The 20881-nt window shown below is 35.8% G+C and overlaps 1 protein-coding gene across 10 annotated transcripts in view; it reads right to left on the bottom strand.

Annotated features, from left to right (window-relative positions):
- Positions 1-20881, bottom strand: part of PSD3 (pleckstrin and Sec7 domain containing 3) — a 744476-nt gene that overhangs the window by 317870 nt on the left and 405725 nt on the right. For all 10 annotated transcript variants that reach the window (XM_034647652.1, XM_034647649.1, XM_034647651.1 and 7 more), the window contains one exon: positions 14399-14488. In XM_034647652.1, coding sequence (XP_034503543.1) covers positions 14399-14488 — 90 coding nt within the window. The remainder of the gene's footprint in view (positions 1-14398; positions 14489-20881) is intronic.

A 20881-nucleotide genomic window follows, 5' to 3' on the forward strand; every position in this document is an offset into this window, starting at 1 on the left:
AGGTCTACAGGCTCTCAATATTTGGGGGACCAAAGATCCCTCTGACAATCTGATTAAAACTATATGGATCCCCTTGCTATCTCTCTAAAAAAAAAAAAAAGATTGAATTAAATATGCACTCACACAGTGTCAAGCTCTTCACATAATGCTCACAGAGCCAATCCATGGGCAGAAATCACTGCACTGTGTTTTACATAAAACTGTAATGATTTCTTTCACAAGTATTTGTTGAATATCTGATTTGTCCTGGAATTACACTAGGTATAAAGATACTATGACCACTAAGACACAGTCTCTGCCCTTAAGAATAGGGTCAGGGAAAACAAAAGCAAAAATGAACTATTGGGACTTTATCAGGATAAAAAGCTTTCACACAGGAAAAGAAAAAAAAACAACAAAATGAAAACACAACCTAGAGACTGGGAGAAGATATTTGCAAATGACATATCAGATGAAGGGCTTGTATCCAAGATATACAAAGAACTTATCAAACTCCACACTCAAAAAAACAAAAAATCCAGTCAAGAAATGGACAGAAAACATATACAGACATTTCTCCAAAGAAGACAGACAAATGGCCAAGAGCCACATGAAAAAATGCTCAACATCACTCATCATCAGGGATATACAAATCAAAACCAAAATGAGATACAACCTCACACCACTCAGAATGGCTAAAATTAACAACTCAGGGAACAACGGATGTTAGCGAGAATGTGAAGAAAGGGGAACCCTCTTACACTGTTGGTGGGAATGCAAACTGGTACAGCCACTCCTCAAAACACTATGGGGGTTCCTCAAATAGTGAACAACAGAGCTACCCTATGACCCAGCAATGGCACTACTAGGTATTTATCCAAAGGATACACACAGTGATTCAAAGAGGCACATGCACCTCAATGTTTATTCAGCAATGTCCACAGTTGCCAAAATATGGAAAGAGCCCAAATGTGCATTGACCGATGAATGGATAAAGAAGATGTGGTATATATATGCAATGGAATATTACTCGGCCATCAAAAAATGAAATCTTGCCATTTGCAGCAACATGGATGGAACCAGAGGATATTATGCTAAGCAAAATAAGTCAATCAGAGAAAGACAAATACCATATGATTTCACTCATATGTGGAATTTAAGAAACCTAACTAATGAAAAGGGAAAAGGGAAAAGGAAGGAAGGAAGGAAAAATATAATAAGATAAAAAAAAAAAGAGAGAGAGAGGAAGACAAACTATAAGAGACTCTTAACTATTTGGAACAAACTGAGGGTTGCTGAACGGGAAGTGGGTGGGCAGGTGCAGTAATTGGTTGATGGGCATGAAGAAGTGCACTTGATGTAATAGCAATGGGTGTTATATGCAACTGAGGAATCACTAAATTCTACCCCTGAAACTCATAATACACTATATGTTAACTAAATTGAATTTAAATAAAAATTAAAAAAAAAAAGAATAGTGTCAGGAAAATGGATAAGGAAAATGTCACACACACACACACACACACACACACACACACTGGAATAGTACACAGCCATAAAAATGATGAGATCATGCCATTTGATACAACACAGACCTAGAAAATACTGTGCTAAGTGAAATAAGCCAGTAAAAGAAAGACAAATACCATATCATTTCACTCATGTGTGGAATTTAAGAAACAAAACAAATGAACAAAGAGGGGGAAAGAGACAAATCAAAACACAGATTCTTAACTACAGAGAACAATCAGATGGTTACCAGAGGGAAGGTGGGAGGGGGGATGGGTGAGTTAGGTGAAGGGGATTAAGAATACACTTATCTTGATGAGCACTGAGTAATATATGGAACTGCTGAATCACCATATTGTACATCTGAAACTAATACAACACTGTACGTTAGCTACACTGGAATTAAGATTTTTTAAAAAATGAATAAATAAAAAGAAGATTCAGAACTATAAATACAGAGAACCAACTTATGGTTGCCAGATGGAGATGGGTGTTGGTTTGGGCAAAATGGGTGAATGGGAGAGGAATAAGTAAGCCACAGGAATAAAAAGCAGAGCATAAGCAACACAGTCAAGGATATTGAAATACCAATGAAATGGGTCAGACGGTAGCTATACTTGTGGTGAACATAGCATAATGTATAAACTGGTCAAATCACTGAATTGCACACTTGAAACTAATACAACATTGTGTGTCAACTATATTCAAAAAAAGGGTCAGGGAGAAGGTCATACACAAGCAACGAGCCATATCATCTAATAAAAATTCAGATATTCTCAAAATCCGTAACTCTTTTAAAATATGTCTTTTTTGGCTAAGTTTATAACATCTGACTAACAACCTGAAATACAAACAACCCTTCAAGGTAATATTTTAGGTACACAGATTTATCTTTGATTTACATTTCTATAAGTGAAGGAAAACACAAGAAAAAGAGGAAAACAATGTATCTATGTTGCATTCTTAAGGAATAATTGCTTCTGATTGCTTCTAGAATTAAGCAACTACATGGTAAAATGACTTGCCTAGGATTAAGTACTGAGTTCCCTTAGTGGTCTTCAAATGGCAGTGTGTTGAAATAAACATAGTAGTTCATTTATCTGAAAGTATCAGAATTTTCAACAGGTAGCTGAGATGCTGAAGGAGAACTGCAGGAATGTACAGTGGTCAAGAGGAAAGTTTGTGTACCTACATCATCCAGGAAATGCTTCCTTGTGAAGTCTGGGAAAATGCTGTTTCCTGGTGTTTCTGAGAAAGCAACATTACAGCACAAAAACTATACTGCTGTCTATGAAAAGTTTGAGGGAAGGGTAAATGTTAAAACTACTAAAATAAACAAAAAAACTTTAAATAAACAACAAAAAAAATCCAACATTGACAGGGAATGGAGTTCAAAAATGAGTAGAGAAATGCATTATTCTACAATAGTAGATTTTCTGATGTAAGCTAATTTCTTCAAATGCCAAAATCTTTATAGTTTCATTGGCGATCTTTCCAAATCTATTTCACACTGTCTCCTTAAACTAAATAAGCATAATTCAACATTTTTGATGACTCATTAAGTAAAACCATTACTCTGATGTGCTACACAATAGAGCCATTCTCTGAGAAGCTACTTGACTACACAGATTTGCCTGTCCTTTGTCAAAACAACTCCAGCTGTTCCATTTGGAGACCCAGTGCTTTTTAAAGTTTCATTTTCTTTCCACCTCCTTATTAAATCATTTCTTGCTAATGTCCATATACCAAACAGTAGTCCCTCCCACTTCATCCTTCTAATTCATGGCTAACTGGGAAAATAACAAAATTAAGTTAAAATTTCAACTAAAAAATTTAAGTAACAACCTAAATACTTGTGTTTTATGAAGTGGGTTTTAGAAAAATCAATGGGCTGTGACTACTACTTTGTCAGTGAAGAGCTGGCGCAGACTGCCAGGTGCCCAGCCTGACCACAGACTGAAGCAGTTGTTTGTGTATCAGTGTCCACCTGTGCCTGCATGGCCATTTGCTTAGGATATACCAAGAAAGGTGATTAGGACAACAATTTTGAAGTAAAAATTGTGGTTATTATTAAAAATAGTCCACAAGTGAGGGTCTGAGTAAAATTTTAAGGTTTGTTACACAGACAATAAACCATCCACTTATTCAGGCTTTTTGGAGTTCTTATGTTAACTTTGTGTTTTCAACTTTCTGAGTCTTTTTCAAACAACTGACCTTTACATGAGTAAACCATTAATACAACCACAAAAATTATTTTCCTTTATAACATTTTTATTGTACAGCTAAAAATGCCTTTAAATTAAAATTTGTTTCATTATATCCTTAATGGATAGGTAAGCACTGTGTTTAGAATACATATTTGCTGATAACTCATTTACATTGGATTGCAGGCCTGTCAAAAAAAAAAAAAAAGTACATCACTCCTAAGGAACCCATCCCCATGTGGTATATCATAAGCAAAAGGATGAGGGTTTAAATTCACAGTGTGACCCATGACATTCATATTAATATCACATGTTCATACTTGAGTCAAAGGAGCAGCAACCTTGACAGAGTATGTTCTAAAAAATCTCCAAACATACAAACAATCTGACTTCCACAGAGACATCTGAATATGAAATTCTGTAGCACTCCTTCATGATCAAATTAAAAATGGAATCTCTCTGGGAATCATTAATATTCCATTAAAGTACCCTTAATGATTACTATCTTCCCTACTCAAACCTCTATCCCTTCTTTCTTCTTCTTCTCTTCTTCTTTTTTTTTTTGGTTAAAAATCTGTTTGTACCCTTTAAGTAGCATCTGTTCTGCCAAAATGTTCTACCAGACTTCTTTCTGATAGATACATTTTTTTTGAGCATGAACATGATTTGTGGATTTTCAGCTATTTCAAAGTATTATCCTCATTACAGTCACCATGTTTCATTCAAGGTCTGAACCATACGAAAGGCAGCATCATTATTCAGTCCATGATGAGCACATGACTGGAAGCAAAGCATGCTTCTAGATCTCCATGGGGAAAGCAGAAGCAGAAACACACCACAAATCTTTCATCACAACTCAGCTTGATTCATTTTACTGAAAAAAGCAATATTCCATATTTTAAACAAGAACCTTTAGAGCTTTTGTCTTAAAAACCTTGCTAACATAGCTTTTCTCTTTAAAAGCTATCCTGCTTCTATCAGGATAAGCATCTAAGCCCTTTTCCTCCATAGATACTGTTGCTACCAGGTTTCCATGACCTTCTCTCTGAAAGAACTCACCTACTCTAGGCAACAGTTGATGCTCTTTTTTTAGCTACACTTAAATACCACCCATAAGTTCCTATTTTCAACTACATACTCCGAATATAACTCAGATCAAGTATTTTTGAGAATTCACTTCAAGCTTTTCATTTATAAAAAGTTCAGACTTTTTCTGACTGCAGCCTGCTTCTTCCTCTCATGTAATTCTTTAGGACTAAGCCTTTGAGAATGCTGCTACGACAAAGGTAATTTTCCTGGATTTAAATCTAAACTTTCACTGTTAGTACACACTTGTTTGTCTCAACCAATAAATACAATATGAAAGATAAAACTTGATACGATTTGCATTTACAAAGAAAAATTAAGAATGCTTCCAATACTTAGATTGAAAGGTACCTTAAACATCATCTATAGGATTTTTCCAATATTCCTGCCACTGAATATTTAGCTCAAAAAATATGAGCACAGCAGAAAAAAAGAGCAAGAAGTTCTGGTCCAGGTGGCAAGTGGTGGTGACAGAATAGGAGTGGGCCCTAGACACTGTGGGCTATAGGAGCCCGAACAGATTATGGGCACAGCCCAAATATCTTATTTTACAAATGAAGAAACTAAGGCACAAAGTGGTGAAATGATCACGCTGAGGGTCCATCACCAGTCACTGGCAGCATTAAGAAAGGCTCAGAGCCCCAATGACCCCCACATCCCATTCACAAAAACTAGAGCAGTAGAAAAAAACAAAGCAGCTAACATTTATGTACACTTGAGTGCATTTTAGATGACACAATGCTAGCCACTGAACACACATCATCTTATTTAATCCTCATAACCACTCTTGAGGGAAAGTATTATTAACTGTGTTATACACGAGGAAACTGAAAAAAGTTACTTTCTGGCCAAGGTAAAATATTGGGCTTGCTTTCCAGATCTGACACTATTCACTTTACATGGCCACAAAGCCTACCATTACATTCAGCTTAACAGATCAAACATTAACTCAGAAAAAAAATTATGGCTGTTCTACCTTTTATTGTTCTTCCATTCCACGCAGATCGGAATGCAGGTGATATAGAAGGAGGCAGATGGGCAATCTGGGGTAACAATTTAGCAACAGAAACTCTAATAATAAACTCAAAATAATTCAGTAGTGAATATATTTTTATTAATACTCTCACTACCCACTCTCATGCCACTATTCCTTCTCTCATGGACAGACCATTTCTTCACCATCTTTTCCATTTCTACTCCCACATTTTCCCAAACAAATCTCCACAGTATCCGGAGTAATCATAAAAATAGATTTATATGACTTTCCAGCTTTCAACTCTTGAAAATAATTCCCATTGCCTTTTTCTTAATATACCACTGTTTTTAATGCTGCTACATAGTTATACCTAACCTGCTGATCATGATATTTGGTAATTTAAAAGAAAGACCCAAGAGTAGTAAAATTTCATTAAGCTAATTTTTATACAATGCTTAAATCTCTGGCTGAATGGAAAGAACAGGCACATTTGCCCCCAACCTCTTTTTTGTTTCTTTTTTAAATGGGCCTTTTCTTCATTGAAAGTTTTATTGAGATAATTGCAGATCTGCATGTAGTTTTAAGAAATAATAGATTTCTTATACATTTTACCCAGTTTCCTCCAGAGGCAACATTTACAAAACTACAGTATAATATCACAACCAGAATACTGACGTTAATAAAACTTGATCTTACTCAGGTTTCTCTAGTCATACTTGCTCTCAGTGACAATAATGGAAGTAGAGAGTAGAGAGCAAAAATGGCATGTGCAGGGGGAGTGCAGGATGTTGCTTAAGGTTAGCCTTTTGGGATAAAGGAAAGGAGGGCAATTTTCAGTGTTAAATTTTCAACCTTCTCCCTGGCTGAAAGGGTCAAGTTAGAACTCTAGAAGTGAAGTCGGCTGACTCTGCTCTCTCTCTTTTTAAGGAGAATCCTTACAACTCTTCATGTCACACTGTGTGAAACAGGTCTTTTTCAGGGATTGAGATCACAAAAAATTGCTTATCTCTAAGTCTAATTGATGACTGATTTTTATTTACCCTTAAATACAACTATAACTGACTTAAAAGCCTAATGGCTATGAACCTTCACAGTATTTTATATTTCCTAATCATGTTTCTTCCTTGTTCAATAAGACACATTAATCTTTATTTAAAATGTATTTTTCACCCCAACCCAAAGAGCCAAAGCAATCTCAAAAAAGAAAAGCAAAGTGAGAGGCATTACAAATCTTCAAGTTACTTCAAGTTATATTACAAAGCAGTAGTGATCAAGACAGTACGGCCCTGGCATAAAAACAGACACAGAGACCAATGGGACAGAATAGAAAACCCAGAAATGAATCCACAACTATATGGGCAACTAATATTCAACAAAGCAGGAAAGAATATCCAATGGAAAAAAGACAGTCACTTCAACAAATGGTTTTGGGAAAACCGGACAGCAACATGCAAAATAATGAAACTGGACCACCTTCCTGTACCATACATAAAAATAAATTTCAAATGAATGAAAGACCTAAATGTGAGATAGGAACCATCAAAATCCAAGAGGAGAACACAGGCAATAACCTCTCTGGGATTGGCCATAGCAACTTCTTACTAGATATGTCTCCCGAGGCAAGGGAACAAAAGCAAAAATAAACTATTGGGTCGGGACTTCATCACGATAAAAATCTTCTGCACAGTGAAGGAACAACTAAAAAAAAAGAAAGAAAGAAAGAAAAGGCAGTCTATGGAATGGGAGAAGATATTTGCAAATGGCATATCTGATAAAGTGTTAGTATTCAAAATCTATAAAGAACTTCTCAAACTCAACACCCCAAAAAAACAAATAATCCAGTTAAAAAAATGGGCAGAAGACATGAACAGACATTTTTCCAAAAAAAGGCTTAAAGATGGCTAATAGATACATGAAAAAATGCTCAACATCACTCATCATCAGGGAAATACAAATCAAAACTGCAATGAGATATTAACTCACACCTGTCAGAATGGCTAAAATTAACAACTCAGGAAAAAACGGATGTTGGTGAGGATGTGAAGAAAGAGGAACCCTCTTACACTGTTGGTGGGAATGCAAACTGGTGCAGCCACTCCTCAAAACACTATGAGGGTTCCTCAAATAGTGAACAACAGAGCTACCCTATGACCCAGCAATGGCACTACTAGGTATTTATCCAAAGGATACACACAGTGATTTGAAGGGGCACATGCACCCCAGTGTTTATTCAGCAATGTCCACAGTTGCCAAAATATGGAAAGAGCACAAATGTGCATCAACAGATGAATGGATAAAGATGTGGTGTGTGTGTGTGTGTGTATATATATATATATCTCCCCACACATACAATGGAATATTATTCAGCCATCAAAAAAATTAAATCTTACCATTTGCAATAATGTGGACAGATCTAGATCACATTATGCTAAGCTAAATAAGTCAGAGAAAAACAAATACCTATGACTTCACTCATATGTGGAATTTAAGAAACAAAACATGAACATGAGGGAAGGAAAAAGAGAGGCAAACCAGAAAACAGACTCTTAACTTTAGAGAACAAGCAAACTGAGCATTACTGGAGGGGGTGGGCAGGGGAATGGGTGATGGGCATTAAGGAGGGCACTTGCTGTAACGAGCACTGGGTGTTGCATGTAAGTGATGAATCACTGGACTCTATCCTGCAACTAATGTTACACTGTATGTTCACTGGAGTTTAAAACCTTGAAAAGAAATAAATTGTATTGTATTTTTCTTTGCTGACCTTTTGACTCTGTTTAAACACTAACATTCCAGCTAATTTCTCCATCATTTTCACAAATTATTTTTCCATAATAATACCAAATGAGAAAAATGCATTTAGAATAAAATACAATGCTTTCAGCCAAATATGTATGTTAAGGATTGGATATAGGTAGTCTATGTTCTTAGAAACTTCTTATGAAAGAACCTCACCTGTCTTTTGTGAAAGCTAAGGAATAACAAGCACATCTGAATAAGAACTTTTTTTGGGATTCTGACCAACACGATATGTAACAATTTAATTCACTACGTTATTTACTGTTCCATTAATGGAATGATACATAAGAATTCCACTAAGCCAGGCATACTAATTTATATTTTGTCAATTTAACTGCCACCCCCCCACCCCACAATCTACACACACAGACACGCACACATGCGCACACACACACACACTCTCTATTTCTCTCTCTCTTCACCATTAACTACCTCTCTCTTCACCACTAACACCTGAGAGAGTGAAAACTTTTCGTCTCTCCTCAAGGGACTGCAAGTTAATTTCAACGTTAATAAATCCCCAAGTAAAGGAAATAGGTGCAGATAATTTCCACCCAAAAAAATAAATTTCGGAAGAATATTCTAAAGTCAAACATCTCATTATAAGCAATAGCCTGAAAGAATGGCATGTTACTGACTAGCCCAAGCAAGATTTATTTACCTTGCTTTGTAATGATTTCCAGTGACACTGCCTTGTAACTAGAGCTATTATTAAAGCTATTTGTGTATTTAAGCAGATTTAAAAGGAGATAGGTTTCAAAACACTCTGCAAATTGTATTCAGTTTTGTTTTTTACTTATATTAGAACCATTTTGAAAGACTTGGGTGTTTTGCTGTTTCTACCCTCATCAAGATGATATAAAAATTCTTTTTTTTTCTTTTTAAGGTATTATTCATTTGACAGAGAGACAGGAAGAGAGAGAACACAAGCAGGGGGAGTGGAGAGGGAGATGTAGGCTTTCCGCTGAGCAGGGAGCCCAATGCGGGGCTCAATCCCAGGATCCTGGGATCCTGACCTGAGCCAAAGACAGATGCTTAACGACTGAGCCACCCAGGCGCCCCAAGATGATATAAAAATTCTTAGAGACTAATTCCCATGGGCACCTATTGAATTCAATTGCTGCTCAAGAAAAAAAGAAATTTAAAGACCTAACTACGACAAGGATAAAAATATTAAGAATGTTATTTGAGTATCAAATGGTAGGTGGCAATAAGAAAGCTGAGATAGAAAACCACCAGGGTTTCATGTTTCATTGTCAAAATCTTCAGTCTGGATCTCCCCAAAATGCAATTATTATGCAGCCAATAACTAACCTTCTACCCCACGTTTCTATGACACTTCTCATTGGTGCCTTTTGCCTTATTTCCCATTGTTTCTTCCCTGCTTTTATGTAAATATGTTTTGAAATGGCTACTTCCCCTCTAAATATTTAAATAACTGGTGGTCATCACCCAAAGTTCCTGTGTTTCGCCCCGTATGTAATGAGAAATGAAGATTATCAACCACCCGCCTTAGAAATAGAACACAGAATGGACTGAAGATAAAAATGTGGCATTTCTGTTAAAACCAAGAATAGAGATTCACAGGAAACTCAGAAGAAATAAAACTTACAGAACAGTTTAAGACCAAACTTAAACTGGCCCTGGAATCATGAAGAACCTTTGAGGAAGCAAATTAGTTCTTGTCCTCTTTGAAGATCCCAAAATAATCCTGGGATGTTAATGGAGAAGTGAATTATTTGAAGTGGCTCAAAATCACAGGGAAAAAAGAAATGTTGTTAGATGTCCACCTGCTGTCTTATCTCTTCTCCAAACAGTTCTGGGTAAGAAGGCACAGGGTCTCCAATCTTGCAGTTTCAAAGATCCAAACCAAACATAAGAGGGTCCATGAGAAATACCTGTTGTTAACAAGGTAAAAAGGCAGGAGAAACAGGGCTAACCAAGGTCATTTTCAGTGCCTCCACGACGTTACCACAGACTTTATGGAACAAATGCTTCTTGTGGAAAATTTGATGGCCATTCTTTGGAATCAACAGTCTTTGGAAAAGAAGGAACCCATAAATGATGAGGGTTAAAAATCTTACCACAAAAGGAGGAAATGCTCAAGCTCAAGGCCACAGATGGTCCCTTTGAAAGAGCAAGAGAATGTGCACGGTTAGGCTAAAGAAGGATGGGCAATAGAGGTCTTGTGAATTAAAGCTAATCCCACTTGGCCTTTGTACTTACAAAAACGCCTTAGACACAAACCCTGCAGGAAGGGATGGAGGCCCTTCCCAATCCATTTCAAACGAGGTAAAGAATAAATAATATTAAAAATATAAAGTTACAATAGCTAACACTTACAGTATTTATTACATGCTAGGACTCTAAAGGCTTTATAGGATAACTCATTCAATTATTAAAACAACTGACGAAGTGGGTACTAATAAGATCTCCCATTTCACAGACGCGGAAATCAAGAGACAAAGTTTCAGTGAATTTTTTTTTAATCCCTCAGCTACTAAGAGAGGGGAGCTGGGATTAGAACCCAATCAGTATAGCTCCCAAGTCCATAATCATAATCACCACACTATAGTGTCTCTCAGAAAGTTCAGCCTCCAACCAGGAGTTGACCCATGTTTTACATTCTCATCCCCCTCTATTCATGTACTTGAGTTTTATTACTTGTTATAAAATCTTAGGAATATCTTATTAAGTCTATCAGTACCAAACGCAGGACATCCCTTTCTCTTTCTTTTCCATATTGTCCCACAAGGATGCTTAAGCACAAACCACATCCAAGTGCTGGGATGGGCAGTCCCTATACAGCCATGAAACATGCCAGATGGTTTGGTGTATTTTGTTAAAGCAATTGCTGTCCTGATTTGGTGAAATAATAGGGAAAGGTACTTATGAAAGAGAACATTAATGTTTATGGGTGGGGAAGGTGGTGGGAAATGAAATAGAATAATAATCTAACTAAAAACCAAAATAAGTCTACTAGTAAAATGGTATCTATACTTCAAAGGCCTCTCTCAAACATCATATCCTCCCAGCCAGACTTCAACTTTAAAGAACCTAAATAATATTCTATCACTGGTTGTCCTTTGGTAGCCAACTAATTCTACTTTATATTATAGGTATCTAGAATTTATACTCAATGCAACTTGTGGGAGAAACATTCTTATTTGCACAAAGCACTCATTTATCTGTTAGGTCATCAGGTCAAAAGGGACAGTGCAGTGGAACTGTAAATTATAAAAAGGGCTCAATTTATCATCTATCCCTTTCATGTAGTCTAAGGCAAAATTAAAGCAAAATATTAATCGAAGTCTCTGAATTAAAGGCTTGAAATAAATTTCTCGTTTTTCACACATTTAAATACATTACGGTTTATCTTTTTTGATAACCATTTCTGTTGAGAACAAGCAGAATCAGTTTATATTTTAATTTTAATATGGAATAACTGTTCATTTTAAGGGAAAAAGAACCACCCATCTTTCTCAGTAGTTCGTGATGATAGGGGCCCATTTAGTTCCAGCATGTTCTCCAAGTCCACGATACCCAGTGAATGCACAATGGGCCATCAATAAATATTCCCTACTACCCAAACACATTGAACAAGGTGAAATCTTACTGCTGGTCCAAAGAAATCTGAACAGATATAGATCCAAATGCTATTCTTGAGCCAAAGAAATCTAAAAGTAGTAAGATCAGTATGTAGCCATAAAAGCCTCAATTCAATCCATGTAACTCTAAGCATCTTACCTCATAAATTAAACTGAATGTTGTATGTGCCTATAATTTTCAAGCTGGAGAGAGGGTGGAAGAAGACAGAAGGGGGTTAGGTTACTAGACCTGCAACGTAATACCAAATGTTTCGTGTTTATCTGTCTGTGTGTCAAATGTATAATCATTTTCCAGAAAAGTACAAATTAACATTCCACCCAGTAATTTATCTCTGAAGAGAATCAAGAGACAGCCATTGAGAAAGAGAGTGAGGGAGAGAGTTTGAGAGAGAGAGAAGAAAGAGGAGAAAGAAGAGGGACAAAAGAAGAGCATAAGAGGAAGGAAAAAACAGAGATAAATAGAGGAAGTAAGGGAGGAAGAGCAGGAAGGAAAAAAGAATAGCTACATGGAAAGGAGCATGAAACAAAAATGGTTTGAAGAAAACCTTTTCTTGATGAAATCTGCAGTAAAACCTAGATTCTTACTGAAATGGAAAACTCCCATCTTAGGTGGGTGAGTGGCTGGGGTTTTTGCTATAAAAGGAAATCCGTATTTTACCTGACAATTTCCATGCTAAATGCCACTGTTACTTTCAGTGTCATTTCACTGTCATCTTCCTACAGAAAGTAAAAGAGTATAATAAATATTTCCCCCCCCTGAGGTTTATAAACATGATCTCAATGGTACGGCTGTAACAAATCATCCAGAAAATTCTTGGCAGAGTAAACCAAAGAACATATGTTTACCCAAGGTGAACGACAGCCACTGGACTGTATGTTAACTACATTTGGTTTCAGACAGCTCATCACACATGCTCTAATTCTGCCCAATAATTCATCCACAGTCATGCCTACCAATAAAAGCTAAAAGCTTCACTATGAATACTCTTCCTGACAATTTCCACTTCTGACGTGACTTGATAAAAGCCTTACCAATTCTTCTCCTAGAAAGACTGCATTATTTTCCATGTTAAAACCACTAAACTGAAAAAAGACTTGTTAACGTGTCTACAGTACATCTTCAACGGATGTAGAGAAAATACTTATTATCCAACACCTTTTATTTCCCATTCGGAACTGTAGTTCCACCAATGGCAGGCAGCATTTGTCCTATAAAGAAACAACTTAAAAAATACCTTCTATAGTAACCTGAAGCTACTTTTCTTCCTGCTTTTTCCGTAATGTAATTTTTTAATGAGCTGCAATTCAAGTCAGTAAGAGAATCTCATAAATATTACATTATTATGCCTTCTTTCACTTTCCATAGTATATATGTCTTTCAAAATCTAGAACTCTACTGTATATATTTTATACGGTTTAAAAGATACATAAAACATAATAAAGGACTTCTTCTCAACTGGTACATTTCCAGATCGTACCATGATTCATACGTGTTGCCCTTAGCAAATTCAAAGGAACTGCCAAAGAAATCTACGTATATGTACAAAGTTTTAAAAAAGAAGACTAGAATCAAATAGAAATCTGTAAAAATCACATTATCAACATACACATCTCATCCTGAATTTCTAAAATATTCACATCCATTATCAATCACTATTTTGTATTTAAACAAATGCATATCTCATTTATACTGCTGTAGAATGTTATGAATTCTAAAGCTGATTTTGTTGTCTCCTTGAAAACAATCTGATACAGAAAAACACGCTGATAGTCACCAATAATGAAGCCAGCTACAAATAATTCAAACATTCTACAATTACTCAGATTTCCAGAGACAACCTAAGTGGCTCTGCAACTAGGGACTGAATACAGCTTCCATAACAGTATGCAAATGCTTCTTTGTTTCCATAGCGAATACACCTTTGTGATCTTTCCGAAGTTCTGACAGTATGCTCACAAATAAAACAAAAACTTCCCGTTATCTGAATCACCAGTTATTCCAAATCTACTTATTATTTCAGTATTATTGATTACAATGTGAACTTTTAGCATTTATTCATTGAAGGGTATTTGCGGTCTGACACAACAAGGATGAGGCCCAATAGAAATATCACCAACAAAACCAAAAGCAAAAAACAAAATACTTAAGTGATCCTTGGCCTGTTTATTTCAGATTTGAAAATAAGCAGAAAAGGTAAATATAAACATATTTTTAAAACCAATATTTCAATACTTACTTTCAGTAGATCCTTGGAGAAATCACCACCCTCATTTACCCCTTGGAGGTTTGCAATGAACTCTTGGCAGGTCATCTTCTTTCCAATATTCTGGAATAGAGGCAAATAATACATCATAATGACATACATGGAATTCTTAAAACTGTGATTAAGCAAAGCAAGATTGATTTGGCTTTTCAAAATATGAATACACATGCTCCTATATGTGCATATATCTACACACATATGATACAAACTTATATGCATGAGAAACAGATGGCTTATTATGCTTTCAAAACAGTCGTTAAATATAAATAGCAAAATTATGCCAAATCTTTATTTTAACCTAAGAAAACATCTGAGATATCTATGCTACATTTATATACATAAAAGGTAGTTTTTAATGGAAAAACATGGATAAAATGACATTTCTGAGCTGAACTCTGATAGCTATTTATTTGCTTATTTATTTTTATTTCCTACATATTGTCAAGAACTGTGACGGAGCTGAGATTTTAGCCCACTTTCAAGCTAACAAACTAGTCTACCACAATCTCACATGTTGGCAGATAAAGCAAGATTCCTGAGTTGGAGGCACAGGAATTTTTTTTTACAACAATAGGAGTAGCCAAAATATCAGCATTTTCTTGCTCCAGTTTCCTGAGTCCCAATTCTCACAGAACCTGAACAGGGCCAGCTGACATGCACACGCAGTGGGTTGTGATACAGGAAAGGAGCCCCAAGATTTGGGAATCTGAATATTTGTAATGGACAGTAAGCATGCCTATTGCTTTTGCTCTAAAGGAAGAAACCAGCTCTTCTCATCCAAGGCTATAAGCAAGCATAACTATCCATTGCTCTGAAGTCACTGTATTTTCCAAAGCTGCTCACTATAGAAACAATTTTGAAAAAATACACCAGAACAAAGGCAACCAAAACTTCTGTTCACAAAATGTACAGAAATACAAGAGACCCATGGAAAATTGTCTCCAAACACACTTCCAAGCTGATTTAAGAATAAGTTTAACCAAAAAAAATCACATTAATAAACAAAATGAAAAAAGTAGAAAATCTAAACTAATAAAAAAAAGAGAAGATACAAATAAGTTAGACTGAGAAAACTAATAAAGCTCTATGCCAGCTTCAGTCAACTAGTAAGAACTGCCAGTGATGAAAGATTTAGAAGCTCAATCTGAACACACACAGCAATCCGTCATGAGTGCAGGAGAGGGATGTGGAACACACACTCACCAGCATGGGATCGCTGGCAAAATGTGGTCCAAGGGAACATGAAGTGTACCAACATATTAATATATCCTTGTACATATTATGCATACAAATAAAATGCATGTTCTGTGAGGCTACTTTTCAGAAGAGACTAAGAGTAGGATAGAACATTAGTCTTCAAGTTGAGGAAAAATATTAAGACTTTAAAAGGGATGCAAAGCCATGGATAATTTTAGGAGAGTATGTATATAAAACCTTAACTTTGAAAACACAGATCTGCCCGGGAACATACACACCTATGTGTCTTAAAAGTAATCGCTTCCCACTCCCCCTCTCACAACCGTTCTTCTACTTTATAACATGAAACAAATCATCCAACCCATCCTATCTAATTAATTATAGTGAAAGTGCTAAATAGCTTTTGTTAAAAACCTCACCTCTTCCATCAGCAAACACGGCAGATTTTACATGAAAGCCTGCATGAATGTTGTAACAATGAGAACTGGCTTTGCCAATTACTTTAAGTAAGTTAAATTTGCAGCCCTAAGTTCTGATGAAAATTTATTTAAAGCACAGAATCTTTAATAAAAAATACTGTTTGACAACATTATATTGAAAAACACAGTATCTCAGCCTTCCCAATCCTTATCAAGTGTACCAGATCAAAAAAGGTACATGTACTATACGTTGGCTAACTGAACACAACAATAAAAAAGAACAAAAGGTGCCTCAAGGTAAAAAGTAACAAGTATATTCAATAGTCATTTTGATAATGACTTGACAAGGTCTTTCTGGTTATGTTCTGAGGACCTGAGAAAATGAATGAATAATGACGACATAACAAATTCTTTTCCAAGTCAGTTTCCAATTCTCAAAATCAAAAGAGGACATGATTTAACTATCAGTCATAAACCAAAATTTTCTTTAAAATGTGATCTGGTAAATTCAAATATTTGTAACATTATCTTTTTAAAATCAATTTTGTATTGTTCATAACAAAAATTTCTTGAAGAATGATTTATATTTAAACATTTGTAGTATTACAGTCATGAGATATTTTGTTACAAATAAGTTTCAAATAATAATCAATAAAAGACTCCCAAGTATAAAAACATATTATATGAAAAAAACTATGGAAAATTAAACAATTTTGACTATTTGGAGGAAAAAAAGTGAAATAAAAAGTCGATTTTTTAATATGATGGAGTGTCCGCTCACTCTAACTTTTTACAAATACCAGGTTTATTGAAATTGTTCTTTCTTTTTTCTTTTTTTTTAATTTTTATTTTGTTATAATAGTCACCATACAGTACATCCCCAGTTTTTGATGCGATGTTCCATGATTCATTATTTGCATATAACACCCAGTGCACCATGCAATATGTGCCCTTCTTACTACCCATCACCAGTCTATCCCATTCCCCCACCCCCCTCCCCTCTGAAGCCCTCAGTTTGTTTCCCAGAGTCCACAATCTCTCATGGTTCATTCCCCCTTCTCTTTACCCCCCTTCATTCTTCTCTTCCTTCTCCTACCGATCTTCCTATTTCTTATGTTCCATAAATGAGTGAAACCATATTATAATTGTCTTTCTCTGTTTGACCTATTTCACGTATTGCATGGTGCACTGGGTGTTATACGCAACTAATGAAGCATCAAACTTTACATCAGAATCAGGGGATGTACTGTATGGTGATTAACATAATATAATAAAATAAAATTAATTATAAAAAAAAAAAGAAAGAAAGAATGATTACACAACATTTGCAGCAACATGGACGGCACTGGAGGAGATTATGGTACGTGAAATTGTTCTTTCTGATGCAGCAACATGGATGGGACTGGAGAAGATTATGCTCAGTGAAATAAGTCAAGCAGAGAAAGACAATTATCATATGGTTTCACTCATTTATGGAACATAAGAAACAGGAAGATTGGTAGGAGAAGGAAGGGAAGAATGAAGGTGGGGTAAACAGAAGGGGGAATGAACCATGAGAGACTGTGGACTCTGGGAAACAAACTGAGGGCTTCAGAGGGGAGGGAGTGGGGGATTGGGATAGGCCAGTGATGGGTATTAAGGAGGGTACATATTGCGTGGAGCACTGGGTGTTATACGCAAATAATGAATCATGGAACATTGCATCAATAACTGGGGATGTACTGTATGGTGACTAATATAACAAAATAAAAATTATAAAAAAATACCAGGTTTATTGAAATATAATCCATATAACATCCATCCTTTTGAATTACACAATTCAGTAATTCTGATTTGCTTGTTTATTTACTTGAGAGAGAGCAAGGGCGAGCAGGGGGAGGGACAAAGGGGGAAGGAAAGAGACAAGCAGACCCTGTGCTGAGCACAGAACCCAACTGGGGGCTCGATCTCATGATCTTGAGATTATGATCTGAGCTGAAATCAAGGGCCCATCATTCAACCGACTGAGTCACCCAGGTGTCCCTATAATTCAGCAATTCTTAATATATTGATAAGAGTTCTGCAGCCATCACCACTATCTAAATTCAGAACATTTTCATCACCCCAAAAGACACCCTGTATCCATTAGCAGTCAGTTCCCATGTCTCTCCTCCTATTCCCAATATCCATCTCCTGGCAACCACTAATCTCCTTTTTATCTATATGGATTTGCCTGTGCAGGAACATTTCACATAAATGGAATCATATAAAATGTGGCCTTTTTTGACTGGCTTCTTTCACCTACCATATTCTTTTCAAGGTACCTCCATATTTTAGTATGTATCAGTATTTTGTTGCAAAATAACATTTCATTGTATGAATATACCAAATTTTCCATTCAGAAGTTGATGGCTTCTTGGACTGTTCCCACATTTTGGTTATTATGAATAATGTTGCTATAAATATTTGTTTAAAGTTTTTGTGTAGACATATGTTTTCATTCCTCCCATATATATAACTCAGGAGTGGGATTGCTAGGTCGTACGGTAACTCTATGTTTAATCATTTGAGGAACTGTCAGAATTTTTTCCAAACAGACCACACCAGTTTACATCCCCACTAGAAGTGTGAGTTTTAATTTCTCCACATCCTTACCAACATTTATCTGTCTTTTTTATTTTAGCCATTTCTAGTAGATATGAATTGCCATCTTGCGGTTCTGATTTGCAATTCCCTAGTGACTAATGATGTTCAGCACCCTTTCATGCAGATATTGGCCATTTGTATCTATTCTTTGAAGAAATGCCTACTCAAACCGTTTGCCTTTTTCTTATTGAGTCATTTGTCTTTTATTGTTGAGTTGTAGGAGTTATTTATATATTTTGGATTCAAAACTCCTTATCAGATATATACTTTGAAAATGTTTTCTCCTCTTCTGTGGGTTATCTTTCCTTGATGGTGGTGTCTGAAGCACAGAAAGTTTTGATCTTGATGAAATCCAATATATGTATTTTTTTTCTTTTGCTGCTTGTGTTTTTATTGTCAAATTAACAAATTATTGCCTAATCCAAGGTCAGAAAGATTTATTCCTATGTTTTCTAAAAATGTTACGCTGTCAGCTCTTACTTATATTTAGAGGTATTTGATCTATATTGCAATAATTTTTGTACAGGGTAGGTAAAACAAATCCAAGTTCATTCTTTTCCATGTGACTTTCTCAGCACCATTAGTTGAAAAGGCTGTTCTTTCTCCCACTGAATAATCTTGTTGAAAATCAACTGACAATAAATATAAGGATTTACTTATAAATTCTCAATTCTATTGTACTGACCTAGACTTATGACTGGATGCCAGTATTACACTCTCTTGATTCTTGTAGCTTTGTAGTAAGTTGTTTTTGCTTTTATACTTTACTATGGCTAAAAAATACATCGCAAAAATTTACCACCCTAGGGGCGCCTGGGTGGCACAGCGGTTAAGCGTCTGCCTTCGGCTCAGGGCGTGATCCCGGCGTTATGGGATCGAGCCCCACATCAGGCTCCTCTGCTGGGAGCCTGCTTCTTCCTCTCCCACTCCCCCTGCTTGTGTTCCCTCTCTCACTGGCTGTCTCTATCTCTGTCAAATAAATAAATAAATTAAAAAAAAAAAATTTACCACCCTAAGTGTACAGTTCAGTAGTGTTAAGTACATTCACATGGTTATAAAACAGACTTTCAGAACTTCTGCATCTTGCAAATCTTAAACTCTATCCCCATTAAAAAATGACTCCCCTTTACCCCTCCCCTGAGCCTCTGGTAACAATCATTTTACTTTCTATTTCTCTGAATTTTACTGCATTAGATATTTTATGTAAGCGGAATCAGAGTACTTTCTTCTATGTATATATATGTATGTACATATATGTATGTATAAATGTATGTGTGTATATTACATATATGTATGTTTCAAGTGCACAGCTTTGTTAACTTGACATCTGCATACACTACCAAATGTTCACCACCACAAGTCCAGTTACCACCCACCACCATACAGCTGACTTCCTTTACCTATTTCACCCACTCCCCAATCCCCTTACACTCTGGTAACCACTACTCTGTTTTCTGTATCTATGAGTTTCTTTTGTTTTGTTTGTTCATTCATTTTCTAACTTTCCATATATGAGGGAAATAACACAGTATTTGTCTTTCTCCTTCTGACTTATTTTGCTTAGGATAATACATTCAAGGTCCATCCAAGTTGTCTCAAATGGCAAGATTTCATTCTTGTTATGGCTAATATTCCATTGTACATACACACACATACATACATATATACCACATCTTCTTTTTCCATTCGTCTATTGATGGAGATTTAGCCTGTTTCCATATCTGGGTTATGAACATAGGGATCCATGCATCTTTTTTAATGTTTTTATATTATTCAAAAAAAATACACAGAAGTATAATAGCTAAGTCATATGGTAATTCTATTCCTAATTTCTTGAGGAACCTCCATAACGTTTTCCATTGTGGGTATGCCAATTTACAATCCCAACAGTGTGTGAGGGTTCCCTTTCTGCCACAACCTACCTGACACTTATTTCTTGTCTTTTTGATAACAGCCATTCTAACAGGTATGAGGTGATATCTCACTGTGGTTTTGGTTTGCATTTCCCTAAAAATGAGTGATGCTGAGCATCTTCTCATGTGCCATTTGGCCATCCATATGTCTTTTCTGGGAAAATGTCTATTCAGATCCTCTGTGCATTTTTTAATGAGGTTATTTGGGTTTTGTTGAGTTATAGGAGTTCCATATATATATGGAATATACATATATACATATATATAGAATACATACATACATATATATCTAGGATATTAAC

Source organism: Ailuropoda melanoleuca, chromosome 18 (assembly GCF_002007445.2).
Source record: "Ailuropoda melanoleuca isolate Jingjing chromosome 18, ASM200744v2, whole genome shotgun sequence".
Taxonomy (NCBI): domain Eukaryota; kingdom Metazoa; phylum Chordata; class Mammalia; order Carnivora; family Ursidae; genus Ailuropoda; species Ailuropoda melanoleuca.